The sequence below is a fragment of the Desmodus rotundus genome, chromosome 6 (genome assembly GCF_022682495.2).
Source record: "Desmodus rotundus isolate HL8 chromosome 6, HLdesRot8A.1, whole genome shotgun sequence".
Lineage (NCBI taxonomy): Eukaryota > Metazoa > Chordata > Mammalia > Chiroptera > Phyllostomidae > Desmodus > Desmodus rotundus.
The window spans coordinates 140,439,909-140,455,513 of NC_071392.1; the positions used below are offsets into that span (position 1 = coordinate 140,439,909).

At 54.1% G+C, this 15,605-nt stretch overlaps 2 protein-coding genes across 3 annotated transcripts in view; one reads left to right on the plus strand and one right to left on the minus strand.

Moving 5' to 3' along the window:
* The window catches only part of MYOZ3 (myozenin 3), a 373,398-nt gene that overhangs the window by 238,644 nt on the left and 119,149 nt on the right, over positions 1 to 15,605 (plus strand). The window lies entirely within an intron of this gene.
* The window catches only part of ANXA6 (annexin A6), a 48,516-nt gene that overhangs the window by 26,276 nt on the left and 6,635 nt on the right, over positions 1 to 15,605 (minus strand). For both annotated transcript variants that reach the window (XM_024576836.3, XM_024576835.3), the window contains exons 2-8: positions 10,999 to 11,039; positions 6,313 to 6,403; positions 5,576 to 5,670; positions 4,936 to 5,049; positions 3,869 to 3,959; positions 2,318 to 2,397; positions 534 to 590 (exon numbers count right to left, since the gene is read on the minus strand). In XM_024576836.3, the coding sequence (XP_024432604.2) occupies positions 534 to 590; positions 2,318 to 2,397; positions 3,869 to 3,959; positions 4,936 to 5,049; positions 5,576 to 5,670; positions 6,313 to 6,403; positions 10,999 to 11,016 (546 nt within the window). In that variant the 5' untranslated portion in view covers positions 11,017 to 11,039. The remainder of the gene's footprint in view (positions 1 to 533; positions 591 to 2,317; positions 2,398 to 3,868; positions 3,960 to 4,935; positions 5,050 to 5,575; positions 5,671 to 6,312; positions 6,404 to 10,998; positions 11,040 to 15,605) is intronic.

Below are 15,605 nucleotides of genomic sequence, written 5' to 3' on the forward strand. Positions count from 1 at the left end.
ATCCACTGTATAATACAATGATTTCTTTGTATGCCTGTCTCTCCACTCTGACATGGACTCCTCCAGGACGGGGACTATGTCTTAGCATTCTTGACATCTGCCCCTGCAGTGTGACTGGCACACAGTGGGGCTCCACACACCTGGAAGGTATGGTGGGTCCGGGGAGAAGGTGTTCATGTGATTAATATAAGCCCGCCTCTCCCAGCACTGTGTGATTTTGTTCATTAGCGATTCCCCAATGCTTGGCAGAGTGCCTGGCAGATAGCAGGTATTCAACAAATACTAACTGAATAAATGAAAAAATGATGAAAGCTCCAACATTCATCTTACCAACTTTACATAAGTTGTATACCTTGGAAAGATAACACAAATCCTTTCTTTAGTAAAGCACCATATAAATGATGGCTGTGGGTCGGTTATTTCTGGTATTTAATGCAAATTACTTCGCCTCTAGCCCTTCCCCGGTCCCCAAGCTCCCCCTTCTCTCAGGGCCCCCTCGCTGTGCCTTCGGGTCTCCACCGGGACTTGTTTACCTGCACATCCTGTTGCACCAAGTCCTCGCTCACTACGTCGTCCTCTTCCCGGGTGCCCTGGGCAGAGACACAAGGGACAGGGGGTTCCCATACCAGAGCCAGAGGAGGGTATGGGGGCCAGGGGGGGAGATGCAACCCTGGAAATCCATGGTGGCCCACGAGTGTCCAGGGGCAGTGACTTACAGCAGCCACTGCATCAAGACCACACATCTATTTTGTCTGGAATCTCAGTCCCTCCCGCCGGCTTTTCCCTTCATCCTTGGAGCTGGGCCCAAACGGTGCAGTCCTTCCAGGTGCCCCCATCCCAGAGGAAGCCAGGGTCTTGTACTGAGAACATCTCTGAGTACAGGGCCCCTACCACTAGTTCTGGCATGGCCCACGATGCCCCCAACAATGTCACAAAGGTCTGCCTGTGTCCTTTCTAGTGGGGGCTCCCATACCTTAACCCCAAGAATTCACCAATCAGGATCTGAGCCCATGAGCTGAGAAGGCACCAAACCCCATTGGTATTTGTCGCTCCCCCCAGGCCCTCTGCCCCAGGTGACAGGAGGAGGACACTTGCTGGGGACAGGGGCCAGTCCTACTGGGCTGGATGGTTATGTGGGCAGAGGTCAAGCCCATGCTTGTTTCCTCTTCCCATAGGATTGTGCATTTCAGAGTCTCAAATCCTGGTTCTCTCTGGGATGGAGCCTGTGCAGACAGAGCCGCAGGCTTACAATCCGTGTGCCGCCACCGCCCCGCTGGCATCGGACGTTGCCAAAGCAACATCCCAGACTCTAAGGTACAGTCTGGAACTGTACCTTATCCTTTCCAGGATATGCCCTTTGAAAATGAGGGCAGAGGCCATGCTTTCCCACTCCTGAAGTTTCTGGTCATTCTCTAGCTGCTTAATACAGGCTGTGGATTGTCGCAGTAATGACAGGAAGAGAACGGGAGTAGAATGGGCAGGGGGAGGAAGTGACAGAAACACAGAGGTGACTTAATTTACGCTCATATATGAAACTTCCTCAAGGTTGGCCCTGAGAGCTGGGCCTGAGACTTCTCAATGCCTGTGCCCACAGGGCCGGCGGTCACAGAGACGGCCACGAGGCTGGGCAGGCACAGGGGAACGGCAGGCGCGACCTGCTCTCCAGCACCGGGCCATGCAAGGGCAGGCCTGCTGTTGTCAGACTTGCAATTATTCACAAGAATCTAGAAATCTGGTTTTCTAACAAAATCTCCCTATTTGCAACTAACTAAAAACGTTTTGATTTTTTAAAAACCTATTGTGTGGGAAAACAAAGGGAAAAATCCCAACTCGGGAGGCTGAATTCAGCTGAGGACCCCAGCTTGCAGCCCCTGTGTGGCCTGTTTCACGAGCTGCTCTGGGGGCAGGGAGCAGCGGCAATGCAGGCTGCCCCAGGAATGCCGCAGCCCTGGCTGGAGAGGACAGGGGTGCATGTGGGGAGAGGAGAGAGGTCACAGGAGACGCTACACCTGGGCACAAGAGAGAAGGGTGTGTGCAAAAGGAAATGTGGGGTCACCTGTCCATGCAAACCAGGGTAACAGAGCAGACACCTGGACACTCAAATTCTATACCAGGTGAGCCAGAGGGAAACCATCTCAAGTTCAAGGATAAAATGGGCAGAGGGGGAGGGAGTGGCCACAGTCTATGAGGACTTACTCCCAAGGAGCCACCAGGAAGCCCCTCACAGGCTACCATGTCTGTGGGGTCAGGGAGGTGCCCACAGCACTCTGCCTGCACTCTGGTCAAGAGCTCTGGGGAGGGCCCCAAGTGGACTAACCTGGAGCAGGACCACGAGCATCTTCTGGAAGTGGCCAGACGTGTCACCAATGATGTCAGCCTCCAGGTCTCGCTCGTAGGCTGCAAGGTTGGAACACAAGCTCTAGTCCCGTGCCCAGGAGACCCCGGGGATCCAGGAGGAAGGTCCCTGCTGACCCCAAAGGGTCAGATATTGCTTACAAACCCCATCACCCAGTCTCCAGGACTGCCATGGCAAGACCAGGGTGTATTTTCAAGTTCCCTGCACTGATCCATGATGGGATATGATAGAATCTATCCACTTCTCTGTCCCCGCCGGTGCCACCCTCCTCTGGGCACCACCATCGCTCACTGGACGGCAGCTACAGGCTTCTGACTCTCCTCTCTGCACCTGCTCTCACTTTCTCTCCAATCCACAGCAACAGGGGCGACCCCCTTAAAGCCCACATCTGATCATGGGCTCCCCTGCTTCCCACTGGACTTATAATGAAACACAATCTTTTTATCTTGGCCTTCGGGCCTGCACCCAGCCCTCCACGGCTCCAGCCTCAGTCTGGCTACCAGGTTCGTTTCTGCCCCAGGGCCTTTGGACCTGCTGGTCGCTCTGCATGCTAGGATCTCCTCCCCACCCTCTATAGTACTGGCTCCTTCGCATTTCCTCCCAAGACAGGCTCTCCCTGACCACCCATCTGAAGCAGGTGCTGCCCAGTCAAAGTCTGATTATCTTGTGTGTCCCCTTCATGACAACCACATGTCGTCATTGTATTTACCTGTTTGTTGTCGGTACCCCACATTCTCTCGTTAGTCTACAAACTCTAGGAAACAGGGACTGCATGGGTTATGCCTATTGCCACACCCTGAGAACCTAGCGCACTGCCCAGCACAGAACAGGCTTTGGGCTGGCCAACAAGTCCATTACATTTTTTTCTATAAAATGAAAGACACATTTTTCATTTTCACCAATAACTCGATTGATTTGGATGTTTTGAGTATGTCAGCTATCTCCCACTATTGACTTCTAGTGGGTGGAGGCCAGGGGTGCTGCTAAACATCTGCAGGTGACAGCCCCCCAGCAGAGTTACTTGGCCGAAATGTCAACAGTGCCAAGAAACTTCATAAACCACTTCTGACACGTTCAATCAGTCACAGCATCTTCTCCATACCCTGCGTATCTTTTTTGGAATTTTAGCTGCCTTTCTACCCTTCCTGAAATAATAAAGCATAATACACCAAAAATGTTGCATATTTTCTTCCATCTTTAATATTAAAGCAGCTGCACAAAAATTCACCAATTAAGTGTTTTTTCAAATGCACGCTGATATGACAGCTGTCACAATACAATCTAACAAAACAGTTTCCAATGAAGTTAAAGACAACTAAGCACTACTAGAGCCACTGCACAGATAAAACGTAATGGACTTTTTGGCCAACCCAATAATTATTGGACAGACAGATAAACAGATGAAAGGGAAGGAGGAAAGAAGGTGGCTGAATAGATTCTTAGGTCTCCACCATTGCAATCACCCCCATGTTGTATCTAAAAATCCTCAGTGGCCCCTGCCGCCCATCTCACCATCTTTGTACGCTGCCACCAGCTGGTGGATCTGCTCATTGGTCCGGGAAGCCAAGATCTCAATGAGACACTTCTCATCGGTGCCGATGCCCTGAGAGAAGAGAAGGGACGCGTGAGTCAGGCAAGGGCTGGGATTGAGGCGACCGGCCGCAGGTTGGAGTCCTGGAATGGCCAGAACTATGAAGCCCCCAGCATTTGGGGTGCTCCTACAGCACTCATAAACACTGATTGGGAATGCTGCCCTGAGAATCAAAAGACATGGGTTCTAGTCCCACCTCTGCCCATAGATTGCTTTGTGGCCTCTCATGAAGAAACCGTGTCTTTCTGGGTCTCAGTTTTCTCACCTGTAAAATGGAGATGCCACTAGCTGTTCTACAACCCCATGGGGAGATGGAGAAGGTGACTATCTCTCACATTGCTAAGTCGATCAGTGTATGAAATGAATTCATGTCTAATAGCTCATCTGAGGCAAAGATCATAGCTCTTTACTGATTGTAAAGTGCTCGGTACACTGAACGGCTTTTGTTCTCTCCCTGCTTCCTTGGGGGAATCCACAACCTCAGGCAGACTGAGCTGCTCCTCACATCCAGAACAACCTCCACAGCACTCCTGCCACTTTCTTGCCAGCCTGGAATGACCTTCCCACTCTGGTCAACCAAATCCTCTCCAGGCTTTCGGTCCCAGCTTGATCCTCTCCTCCTAAGCCACCCTGAGCCCAGGGCCTGCACTCCTAATCTCCTTGAGTACACCATTGGCCTCTGGATATGGGATACAATTTGTTTCCATGTCCTTACATGCTGCTTCCTCAGGACTGGAAGCTGCTGGTGTGGCAGTCTGGGCTAAGGGCCCCCTTTCATGGGGTCTGCCTCACACTGACAGCTGTCCCACAGCTGTCCTCCTGAAGGAGACTGCAGTACCCTCTAGGATAGGGCCTGGGCAAGCTGCCTCTTGAAGCAGGGCCCGTCCATGAGTGGATGCAGGGGACACTGCATAGGTGCTGGAGAGGCCAGAACCTTCCCTTAACCACGCCCACATGCCCAGCACACACACAGACTCCTGCTTCTTACCGAGAGTGCGTCTTTAATTTCTTTGGCATCACTGTAGGCAAGCGGCCTCATCAGACCCACAATCAGCCGCTCAAACTTCCCGGTCAGCTCATACTTCAAGTCCGCAATGAGGTCCTGACAGGGATGGGGGAGGGAAGAGTGGTTATAGTGAGAATTACATTTAATGAGCACAAACTCTATACAGGCTCTGGGCTAAGTAATCTCATTGAATCGTCACTCTTGGAGGTGTGTGCTATCAACCCGAAGAAGAAGCATGCTTAGAGATCACTGGGAACCTGCCCAAACTCAGGCAGCTAGTAGGTGGTAGGGTAGAGTTCAAGCCCACAGTGTCCTGCCTCTTCCCTACCGTTGCTTATTTACTTGTTTATTGTGTCTCGCACTATCTGTACATCCAAGGGGCTGACACCTCCCTCCTCCCAGGTCTGGTTCACCCGCGTAGCCCCAACACCCAGCACAGGGCAGGTGCTCTAGGCAGCCTGTGGCTGAATGGTCCCTGACCGAAGAGAGAGAGAGAGGCCAAAAGTGCCAACCCAGAGGCGGACCTGGAGTAGAATACTCAGGAAAGACTCTGAAGGAACACACGTGTGAATTAAATCATTCCCCCAGCCCCACATGCCTGCCCCCTGGTTGCCATGGTTACCTTGCCATAGAGGGACTTGTAGTTCTGGCAGACCTCCTGCCTCTGCCTGTTGCTCCGGGACGTGATCAGCTCCAGTATGGCCTCTTTGTCACTGCCTGGAAGAGGGGAGGGCACCCATCACCCTACCCCGACCTGCCTCCGGGGAGCCCACCAGGGCTGCTCCCTGCCATCCTCGGCTTTAGCCCTCTGCTCATGAGGTGGTAGCCTCACAGAGGAGGATCTATGGGGACCTGTCAAGCCCCCACTAAGAGGGATCATAGCACACGCAGGATGTGAGCTCAGAGGGCCCGTCGTTCAGCTCCTCATCACACAAATAAGGAGACTGAGGCCCAGGTGCGGGGCAAGGACTCACCCAAGGTCTCACGAGGAGCCTGGTTTAGAAAAATTCAGATGCCCTAACACCCAGGACAAGGTTCTTTCAGCAAAGAAAATAAGAGAGAATAGTAAGAACCAAAATCCGGGTAGCGGTTACCCCAAGAGGGTTATCAGCAGGAGGCCCTGCAGGGAGTTTCCAACTATATGAAGAAGCAAGTTAGGTGGCAGGTCTGTGGAAACTTTCATTATCGGTCTGGAATATTTCACTATAAAATCATGAAAAAATAAAAAGGGAGACAAAAGATGAGAGAGTACATCTTACCATCTCGCCCCCACCCCTGAAAGGGCTTTGAGATGTGCCCACATGTGGGGATACCACCGCCCCCCTTCCTGTGACCCCACTCCCAGGGTCTGGCACCCACCAAAGCCCTTCATGGCGGCATACAGAGCCTCGGCGTCCTGGCTGGCGTCAAAGTCTGGGAAGTCATGAATGGAGCCGCGGTACTTGGCACCCTGTGGAGAGAAAGCAGAGCGTGAGCTGCTGGCCCTGACCCTGGCCCTGGCCCAGAATGGGGCTCCCCACCCCAACTCCAGGTCACACGTCCAACCCTGGCCCCAGGCAGTGCCAAGCTGAGCTGCAATCACCTAAAATTGAGTGTTGACCACAGAAAGCCTGGGCGAGGGAGGGGATGGCTCTCCAGGTACCTCCTACCACAACGTGCCCTGAGGACAGTGCCACTTCCCCGCCCGAGGGAGGGGGCTCAGCCAGGCCCACGGCCCTGCACCACTTTCCTAGGACCCAGGAGAGAGAAAAAGCCAGGCTGAGTACAGGGACTGGAAATGACCCCTATAAGAATAACGAGAGCCCTGCATATTTTTATGGCACTTTCTGATTTAAAAAGCCCCTTTGCCTCCATTGTGATTAGTTTAGCAACTTGGAGACGCATTTAAGACGATCTCCATCACAGAACCAAAGGAACCGAGCCCGAGAAAGGAAGCCAGGGTCCCCAGAACCCAGCTGTCTGGCCTGGTCCCTTCCGCTCTCCAGCTCCAGGAAACCTGCAGTTGCCAGCTTCTGGGATGGGGGTCTCAGCCTGGGGAGCCCAGAGCCACCCTCAGTGACAATGCCAAGTTGAGGCGCCGCCCCCCAGGGACCAGTAAACTGAGCTGTGAACTGGTATCTGAGGACAAGCTGGCTGGGTCCTCGTAGCACAGCCAGGGGATCTCAGACAGGGAACCTGAATGCACAATAGGCTGGTTCACAGGGAAGTCAGAGGTGGGTCAGCTACAGGGGCAGAGAAGCACAGGGTCCAGGAGAGCGAGTGTGCAGAGCTGTGAGAGCCACACACCGAGCACACACAGCTCAGGGGCAGGGCACTTGACCTGGGCCTGGCGTGATATTGCAAGCTACAGATTCGGGAAGAAGGAAGACCTAACCCTGTCTTTCAAAAAGCTTCCGACCCAGTGGAGAAGAGAGACATTATGCATACACATTAGCATAAAGCTTGTAGGAAATACCTAAGACAGAGGCAAAGTAAGGTGAGGAAACAGCAGAGGTCAAGTCCAGCTGGGGGAGGGAACCTGGGAAGGCTTCATGGAAACAGTGGGGATAGACCACAAAAACTGCCTTGTAGGAGAAAGAAGTGCATGGGCCGCAATGAGCCTCCAATCACGTCCTGCATCTCCCAGTGCCGGCACTGCGGACCTGGCCAGACACTTGGATGCTCTGTGGTTTACGTCTGCCATTGCTGGCTCCTCCGAGGTATGCACGTGGTGGGCCCAGAGTTGCTATTTAAAGTACTGACAGGGCGGGTGACTAAAAAGGGACACGGTCCTCTTCCCGCCATCAGTGAATCCCTTGCAACCCGATCCAGCCCTGGGCAGAGAAGAAAAGGGGAATACATGCCAAGTTCTGGAACCAGAAAAGAGATCCTCCCTCTAGAACGCTGTATGAGCGTCTGTCCTGCTCACTGATGCATTCCTAGAGCCCAGCACAGGGCCGAGCACAATGAGACACCACTCCCTGCACACTTGTTTCCTAGACAGAAGGGGGTGGGGAATGGATGACGACTGAGTATGCTTTGAGCAGATCTAAGACTTCCTGGAGGTGATAACTAAGCTGCGCCCTGAAGGATGAGTAACAGCTGGCCCCAAGAGGGGTCGGGTGGGGGTCAGTCTGGGGCTTCATACAGAGAAGACAGCATGGCAAAGGCCTGGAGGCAGGAACAAGCAACATTCAGGGAAGCAAGTCCAGACACTTCCTGCTCAGTGCAGACGCCAGAGCAAAGAGAAGATAAGATAGTAGCGTGTCCCCAGCATGAAAGGGCAGAGGTCTCAGCAGCAGCAGTGTGCTGACCATCCTCTCCTGCTGCTACTCTCCTACCTCCACCTTCTCCCCTGCCACACACACACTTCGGTGGCTGAGGCAGTGTTTGGGGCAGGGGCTACAGCTTAAAGATGAGGCAACACCATCCCGGGCGAAGGTGCACTGAATGACCGACACAAGGTTTGATCAAGACGTCCCCTCACAGGCTGGGCGAGCGGCAGAGCCAGTCTCCCTCACGGGTCTTTGCACAAGGACATTAAAATCTCTTGGGGATGACCAGCCAGATCAGCTCTCCCAGGACCCCGCAGGACCACAGCCACGGGACGAGGGGGCGCAGGGAGCCTGAGCACTGGTCACATTGAAAGACAGACAGTCCTTGACATCATCCAGGCCCAGGTGTGCCACCATCGGCCATTCTCACACCACGCTGGTGGATTTTGCATCTCCAAGTGCCACCTGTGCAGCCATCCCCACTTCACCTCTGGCAGACGGGCTCCTGGCCTCAGATGCCCATGGTTGAGGGGAGGGGAGGGCAAAGGCAAAGGGACTTTCCACCCTGAAATATTCAGCAGGTCCTGATGCCAGCTGGTGAGCAGCCTGAACCCTGGGGCTCTGAGGTCTTGGGCTCCATCCAGGCTGCTGCTGGAGGAGGAGCCCCAAGGCCTCTCGGGAGCAGAAGTGACATCACCCAGAGAGAAGGCCACCAGCCAGGACTCCTCCCAATAGCCGCCTTGCTCAGACTTGACCCAGGCCCTCGTCTCTGCACCTCTTGAGTTCCAGGCACCAGCACTTGCCCCTCTTGCCCTGTCCTCAGAGTGTTCTTATGCCCATCAGCACGTTCAAACCCAGACAACTCTGTGCAAATGAAGCCACAGAGCCATGCCTCCAGGACACCACACTATTTCTTCACGTCTTTGGGCCTCACGTTCCCCTCTCCTGAATGGAAAGAGAGGGAGGACAGCGATGGCACAATTATCACAGCAGAATCAACTGGGGGCAACCTGGACCGGAGAGAAGAGGGAGTGGCTTGTTCTGTGCGTGTGCGCACTTGTGTTGGGAAGGGGCACACCAGAAGCAGAGCAAAGGTGCTAATGACTGGGAGCAGTAGACACAACTGTCCAGCTTCTCGGCCTTCTGGCTAAGATCAAGGGTGGAAGACCTTTGTCACTCCTCTGCCGTGTCTACTGCAACCTCCTCCCCTCCCTAACCCTTTGTGCTCCAAGCCTGCCAAACTACGGCTGCTGCCCCGAACACACTGCACTCTGTCCCTGCTGGCCTTCTGCTCCAGCGTCCCCTCTGACCAGACATCTCAGCCCCCGGCTCTTTCCGAGTAGCTCCCCCAGGCGGCTATCGCCGTTCCCTCCACCTGTGCACCCCCAGAGCTCCTTCGCTGCCCCACCAGAGCATCAGCACCGTGCATGGGGGACTCTAACTCACCCCGTTGGACCCCTGAAGCTCTGCCACCCTGGGACTCTTGCTTACAGGATGTCTACTGGCTCCTGACCCATGGCAAGAAAAAACCATGAATCCAGTGGTCTGGGAGCACTGGACGAGGAGTCCAAAGATCTGAGCCCATGTTCTGGCCCCTTTGATCTCCCAGGGCCTCATCTGCCCACTTCGGTCACCTAGGACCTTGCAACTCGAATGCCTTTCAGGAAGTACTCAGAGAATGACTGCATGTGGGAATGGAGAACAACAGAAGTTCTGCCTTGGATCTTTGCCCATAACCATGGTGCCAGGCTGTGACGACAGGGACGGAGTTTAGTTTGCACTGAGCTCAACCACTTGCAATGGAGACTGAGGCCCAGAGAGGGCAAAGAACTCACCCAAGATCACACAGCTTCTGTGTTATGTCCATGGCCAGAAGCTCTGTGATCAAAGTGAGGAACAAAAGGGGCCGAGTCAGATGTCCCCTAGTTGGATTCTCCCTTTTCGATCCTATTGTTGCAGTGACCACGTCTCTTTCTCTAAAGCCCGCAAACAGGGGTCTCTCTCAGGCAAATCCTGGCACGGAATGACCCCTAGCTCTTACCCGGGACAGAACCCAATCCTGGCCGCCCACAGGAGCAAAAGCTCTGATACACCTCAAATTCTACTGCCCGGCAAAGTGGTCCCAGGGCATGAAAGACTGGGGTCTCCTAAGCCGGGGGAACTTAATTCAAATGCACGTGACAGGGAGCACTTCCATCTCCGGGACAGAGAGGGCCCTCCAGTGCTTCTGCCTGTCCAGTACCCATTTCCCTTCCTGGGGAACCACTCTTGGGCCACGAAGCTCCAGTGCGACTGACTCCACTGTCTGGGTCCAAGTTAGCCAGGCCCGGCCAATGAGAACCAAGTTCTGACTTCCCTGGAATCATGGGGAATAAATTACATTGTTTCCTCCCAGCTGCCCAGGAAGCAGAATGAAAGCCAGGGGCTGCTGGTGACTAGTGTGCCAAAGCAGGGAGGGAGTGGCCCAAGACTGAAGCCACCCAGAAGAATCCCAGTTCAGAGGCAGAATCCTGACACTACCATGTGGGCCCCTGGGTCCAGCCAGACCTAAAGGCCTGGGCTTCTCAGTCATGTGCACCAACCCACATCCTTTCTGCTTAGGATGTTGTGTGCTGCCATGAGTCACTTGTCTGAAAGAGCTGTGACTGGTAACAGGAGCAACAAAGCCTGCGAACCTCTCCTGCTCCTTTCGAGCTGAAGGTACCAGGGATCTGAGCAGCATGCCTGGTGACTCTGGGAGCCCAGGCCCAGGGACAGCAGAGCTCGGCCCTCGGGGGGAGGGGCTCCTTACCTGTGCTGGCTTGGCCATGGTCTTAGGTTCTGCAGCAAACACTGTGGAGAAGAAAGAGACCCCGTGAGACTCCCTTGCACTCTGCTCCCCTCCATTCTCTCCCCCAAACTAGCTCACCCTTCCTTCCTCCCAAGGGAGACCATGTTCCCCTGGCTCTTTTCCAGCTGCCTCCAGCCCTTCGGGTTACAGACACCCCAAACCCCGGCTCAGGGCCAGCTGAGTTCTTCAGAGGACAATGGCTAGACTAGCCAGTGTCCAGACACACCAGGATGGGAGAGGGACTTGGAACCCAGGGGAGAGAGGTCACAACTGACTGTGCGACTCCTCCAGGCCTGGCAGGGCACCTTCCCAGGTATGGTTTCTGCTTAACCCTCCCAGCAACCTTTCCCGACAGCAGACTCCCCTTTCTTAAACAGGAGGAAACTTGGCAGGGAGACTGCTGAGGGAGGTTAAATAATTTGCCCAAGGTCACACCGCTTACAACCAAATTCAACCAAGTCCAGATTCCAGAGCCCATGCCACCGGCACCATGGCTTCTCTCTTTCCAAGCCACCAAGCACGGTTCCAGAACCCAGGGCTCAGCGGCCTGCACGTGAGAAGACCCAAGGGCCTCCCGGTCACCTGCGGCAGTATCTGAAGGGCTACGGTTCCTGCGCAAGTCGATAAACACTTCCTCGGCATCCACTCTGGTGAGGCACCGCGCTAGGCACTGAGCACACAGCAGCAAGTACAAAGGTTTCAAGCCCTGCTTTTCTGGAGCTTATGCTGTAATGGGGCAGGCTCTACATGCATGTGATAAAAACTCGGGAGAAAAGATAAAAAGCTTGGTCAGGAGAGAGCGACAGTGGTCGGGGGTCTCAGGGACCATGCAGATACCCCAGTGCAGAGTGGCAAGGGCAGCGGGGAATGGGGATGGGGACACTTGGAGGATGCAGGATGCAAGGTCAGGGGACCCAAGCCTGAGGCCACCACAAAGACTTGAGAATTTTCTCGGATGCGACAGAGTCATGGAGGGGGGTGACTGAAGATACAGAGTGACCTCCTGGAGGAGATGTGAGGACACAGGCTCTGCACCGAAAGGGAAAGAAACCGAGATAACAGTCAACAGTATTGTAATGATGTGAGGTGCCAGGTGGGCGCCTGAAATACTGGGGGGGGGGCCACCTGGAAAATATATGGCTGTCTAACCACCATGCTGTACCCTGAAACTGATACAAAATAATGCTGAATGTCAACTGCAATTGAAAAAGAAAATTAAAAAAGAAACCAAGGCATCTTACCTAAAGAGAGGTGAAGGAGAGGGTGTAATTGGTTTGAAAAGGGGAAGGAAGGGGAAGGGGCCAGGCCAATGAGCTCTCCCAGCAGGAAGGCAAAGATGGAAGTGAAACAATCTTTTCAAAACGAGAGAAAGGAAGACCAGTACTTTCCATTTTATGGAAATGAAGGCTTTTTTTTTTTAAAATCTTCACCCAAGGACATGCTTATTGATTTTAGAGAGAGGGGAAGGGAGGGAGAGAGAGGGGGAGAGGAACATGGATGTGAGCAACATTGATTGGTTGCCTCCCTTACAGGTCCCAACCAGGGATCAAACCTTGAATCTACAACCTAAGCACGTGCCCCCACTGGGGATCCAACCTGCAACCTTTGGGTGTACAGGACGATGTTCCAACCAATGAGCCACCCGACCAGGACTATATCGCTTTTTAAAAGTAAAAATAACAACTCTATCCGACGTACTCAGTAAGGGCTATGAGGAGCTGAGCTAGGAGAGAGCGTTGACACCGAGGAGACTTTTCAGCTCAGTGCTTTCCAGTTCTGCACATCTACCCCAGCGTACTTCAAAAAAAAAAAAAAAAAAAAACCCAATAAAACACAAACCCAAGAAAAACAAACAAACAAACAAAAATCCTTAGAGGAAAGCAGCCTCTAATGTCAGTCCATAACCCTGCTCTCTCTGTGGCATCCCTGGTGGCTGGGTGACATACGGGGGAACGCAGGTTTCGAGTCACAGGGGCAAACCTGGATTCAAGTCCATTTGGTCACTTACTAGTTATGTGACCTGGGGCACATTACTCATGTCTGAGCTCCAGGTTATCTCAAGTCCAAATGCGGGCCAGGGAGATCTGTTCTCGGTAAATGGTGGCATTCACTGTACTAGTGGGAAGTTCTGAGGACAGGCTTGTCGTGTTTGCTCACAGTGGGTCCCCACACTGCAGGAGCAGACAGACATGAGATGGGGCTGGGAGTGAAGAGCAGAGGACAGAGATCTGCTTGCAAACACACTTCTGTTTCCCTGACAACCGGGGGCCCCTTGGTGAAAATATGCAATTCTCCCCAGGAAACGGAAACTCCCCCCTCACCCCAACGCAGGGGAGGGAGCCCACATCCACCCCTGGGTCTGATGCAGTTCTGAGTTTCCTCGGGGCCTGGGGAAAGCGTGGGTAAAGGAGCTCCAAGGCCAGCGGAGAAACAGGGGCTTGGGAGGCCCAAGAAGTCAGCGGAGGCAGGGAGGGAGGGCTGAGGCCTGTCAGCTGCAACTCCAGCCTCGAAGCATTTTCTTTTGGCCTTGGTGATGGAAACTCCGGCTGCTGGCTGCAGCCCAGGCCCGTCTGGACCGGAGCCCCTTTCCTAGGAGTGCCGGCGCAGAGCAGGGGCCTCCGAGTCTTTGGGCAAATACTCCCAGCTCTGTTTATGTGTGTGTCCTGTGAGTGCATGTCTTGTGTGTACATGGAGAGCAAGCCTCTTCCAGAACTAGATGTTCAGACTGCAGTCCAGGGGGCCCATCTCCAGCAGCCCCTCCTCGGAGGGCTCAGGGACACTCCGGAGCTAACCACGGAGGCGCCGTCTACCCTGGTCTACCCTGGCTTTACAAGAGCTCTGATTCTTCCCAGAACAACACAGACCATACTTCCCAATTGCCTAAATAAATGTTTTATATCCAGTGTTTCAGAAACCCAGAAGGTCCTTAACGACCCATTACTCTGAGCCCCTGATTTTCTAGTGGGAGGGTGAATAACTGGCCGAACCCAGACAACAGCCAACACCTCTGCCTCCAGCCCTACGTCCTAACAAAGCATCCACATGTCCCTGAGCCCTGGCTGCGCTGAGACATTAGGACGAGACCACAGGGAGAGACCCCCGCTTCTTGTTCCCAATCTGTCTGCAACCTCAGACGAGCCAGGTTCCCTCTCTGGACCTCAGGTTCTTCATCTGTAACATGGGGATACTGTCACTCCCTGTTTGGGAAAACCCAGGGTGGATGTGAGGCGTTGACAGATTTTAACCAGGAATCTTCAAAGGCCTGTCTCAGAGTATCAGTCCTTCGAGGACCCCCATCCCCCCGCCCCGCCCCGGCATTCTTCTCTAGTACACCCCCACCCCAGTATGCAGGTTTCATCACCTTCCTCGAAACAGTTTCTCAAAACTGGCAGGTGTGGCCCCTCTGGACCTCTACCTCTCTCCTCCTAGGACCCTGAATCTTCCGACCTGGCTGTCCACTAGAGCTCATCCTGGCTGATCATTCCAGAAACCCACTCAAGGGTAGGTAGCCTGGTGGCATTGGGCTGCTCTGGCCACCACCTGCCTCAGTGCTTGAGCCTGCCAGCAACCATGCTTCCTCCCTTCCTCTTTGGGAGCTCAGGACTGACTCTGTGAAGAAAGTTCTGGGGTAGAGAACCCACCAGAGCCGGCAGGGCCTGTGGCTCGCTGCTGCCCAACTGCGGGGCTGGGCAAACCCACCGCTGAGTTAGAGTGGGCAGTCAGGCGCGCAGGAGCAGAGCAAGAACGGTGGGCCAGGTACACAAGGTCACCAGGGCAGAAAGCCCCAGGTACCTAGCAACAGGCACAACTAAGAAAACAAGGGCCTTGCCCCCGGGGTGACCTCTCCTCCCCAGCATATGTCGCTGGTAGATCCCCTGACTTTTCCTCCCTGAAGATAACATCTCGGCCTCAGTTCTGTTTCAGCTCCAGGCCCAGAAAAGCGGCAAAACCAGGCCAGCAGTGCCACAGCTGCCTCAGGACAGCAGGCAGCGCCGACTAATGACCCTGTGCCGACCAATCAGTGGAGACCACGCCCTGAAAGGACACACCTGGAAAGCTGATGAATATTCTATTGAGACCCACCCCTCCGACCTCCCTAAGATTCCCTCCAGTAAGACAGAAATAAAAACTGGGACCGAGGACCCAGCCTCCGCCCTGGAGCGCCTCCAGCACGCAGTGCCTTTCCCCGCCCCCTCCTTCCTGCACTTCGCTAAGGTTCTCCGCAAGGTGAGAACTGCCGTCAGGGGAGCTGTGGGCAGTGAGCGGGGCCAGCCCCTGAACGCGTCCCCTGGGCCCCCGGTTCTTCGACTTTCCAGTGAGCTAACGCAGCCCAGCCTCGGCTCTGCTGTTGCTTCTGTGCGAAGTCCTTCCTTGTTTCACGGTCCCCAGCTTTAATAAATGTCCCATCTGAGTGTGCTTTTGCTGTGGCCAAAACATCACTGCCTGCTTTATCACACTTTGTCTCTTAACTGAAATCTTTCCTTCAAGAAGACAGGAGCTGAGGTCTTGTGTTCTGGTTGGCAACAGGTGGACAGAGGAAGGTCATGTCCATGTCTGGGCTTTGAGGT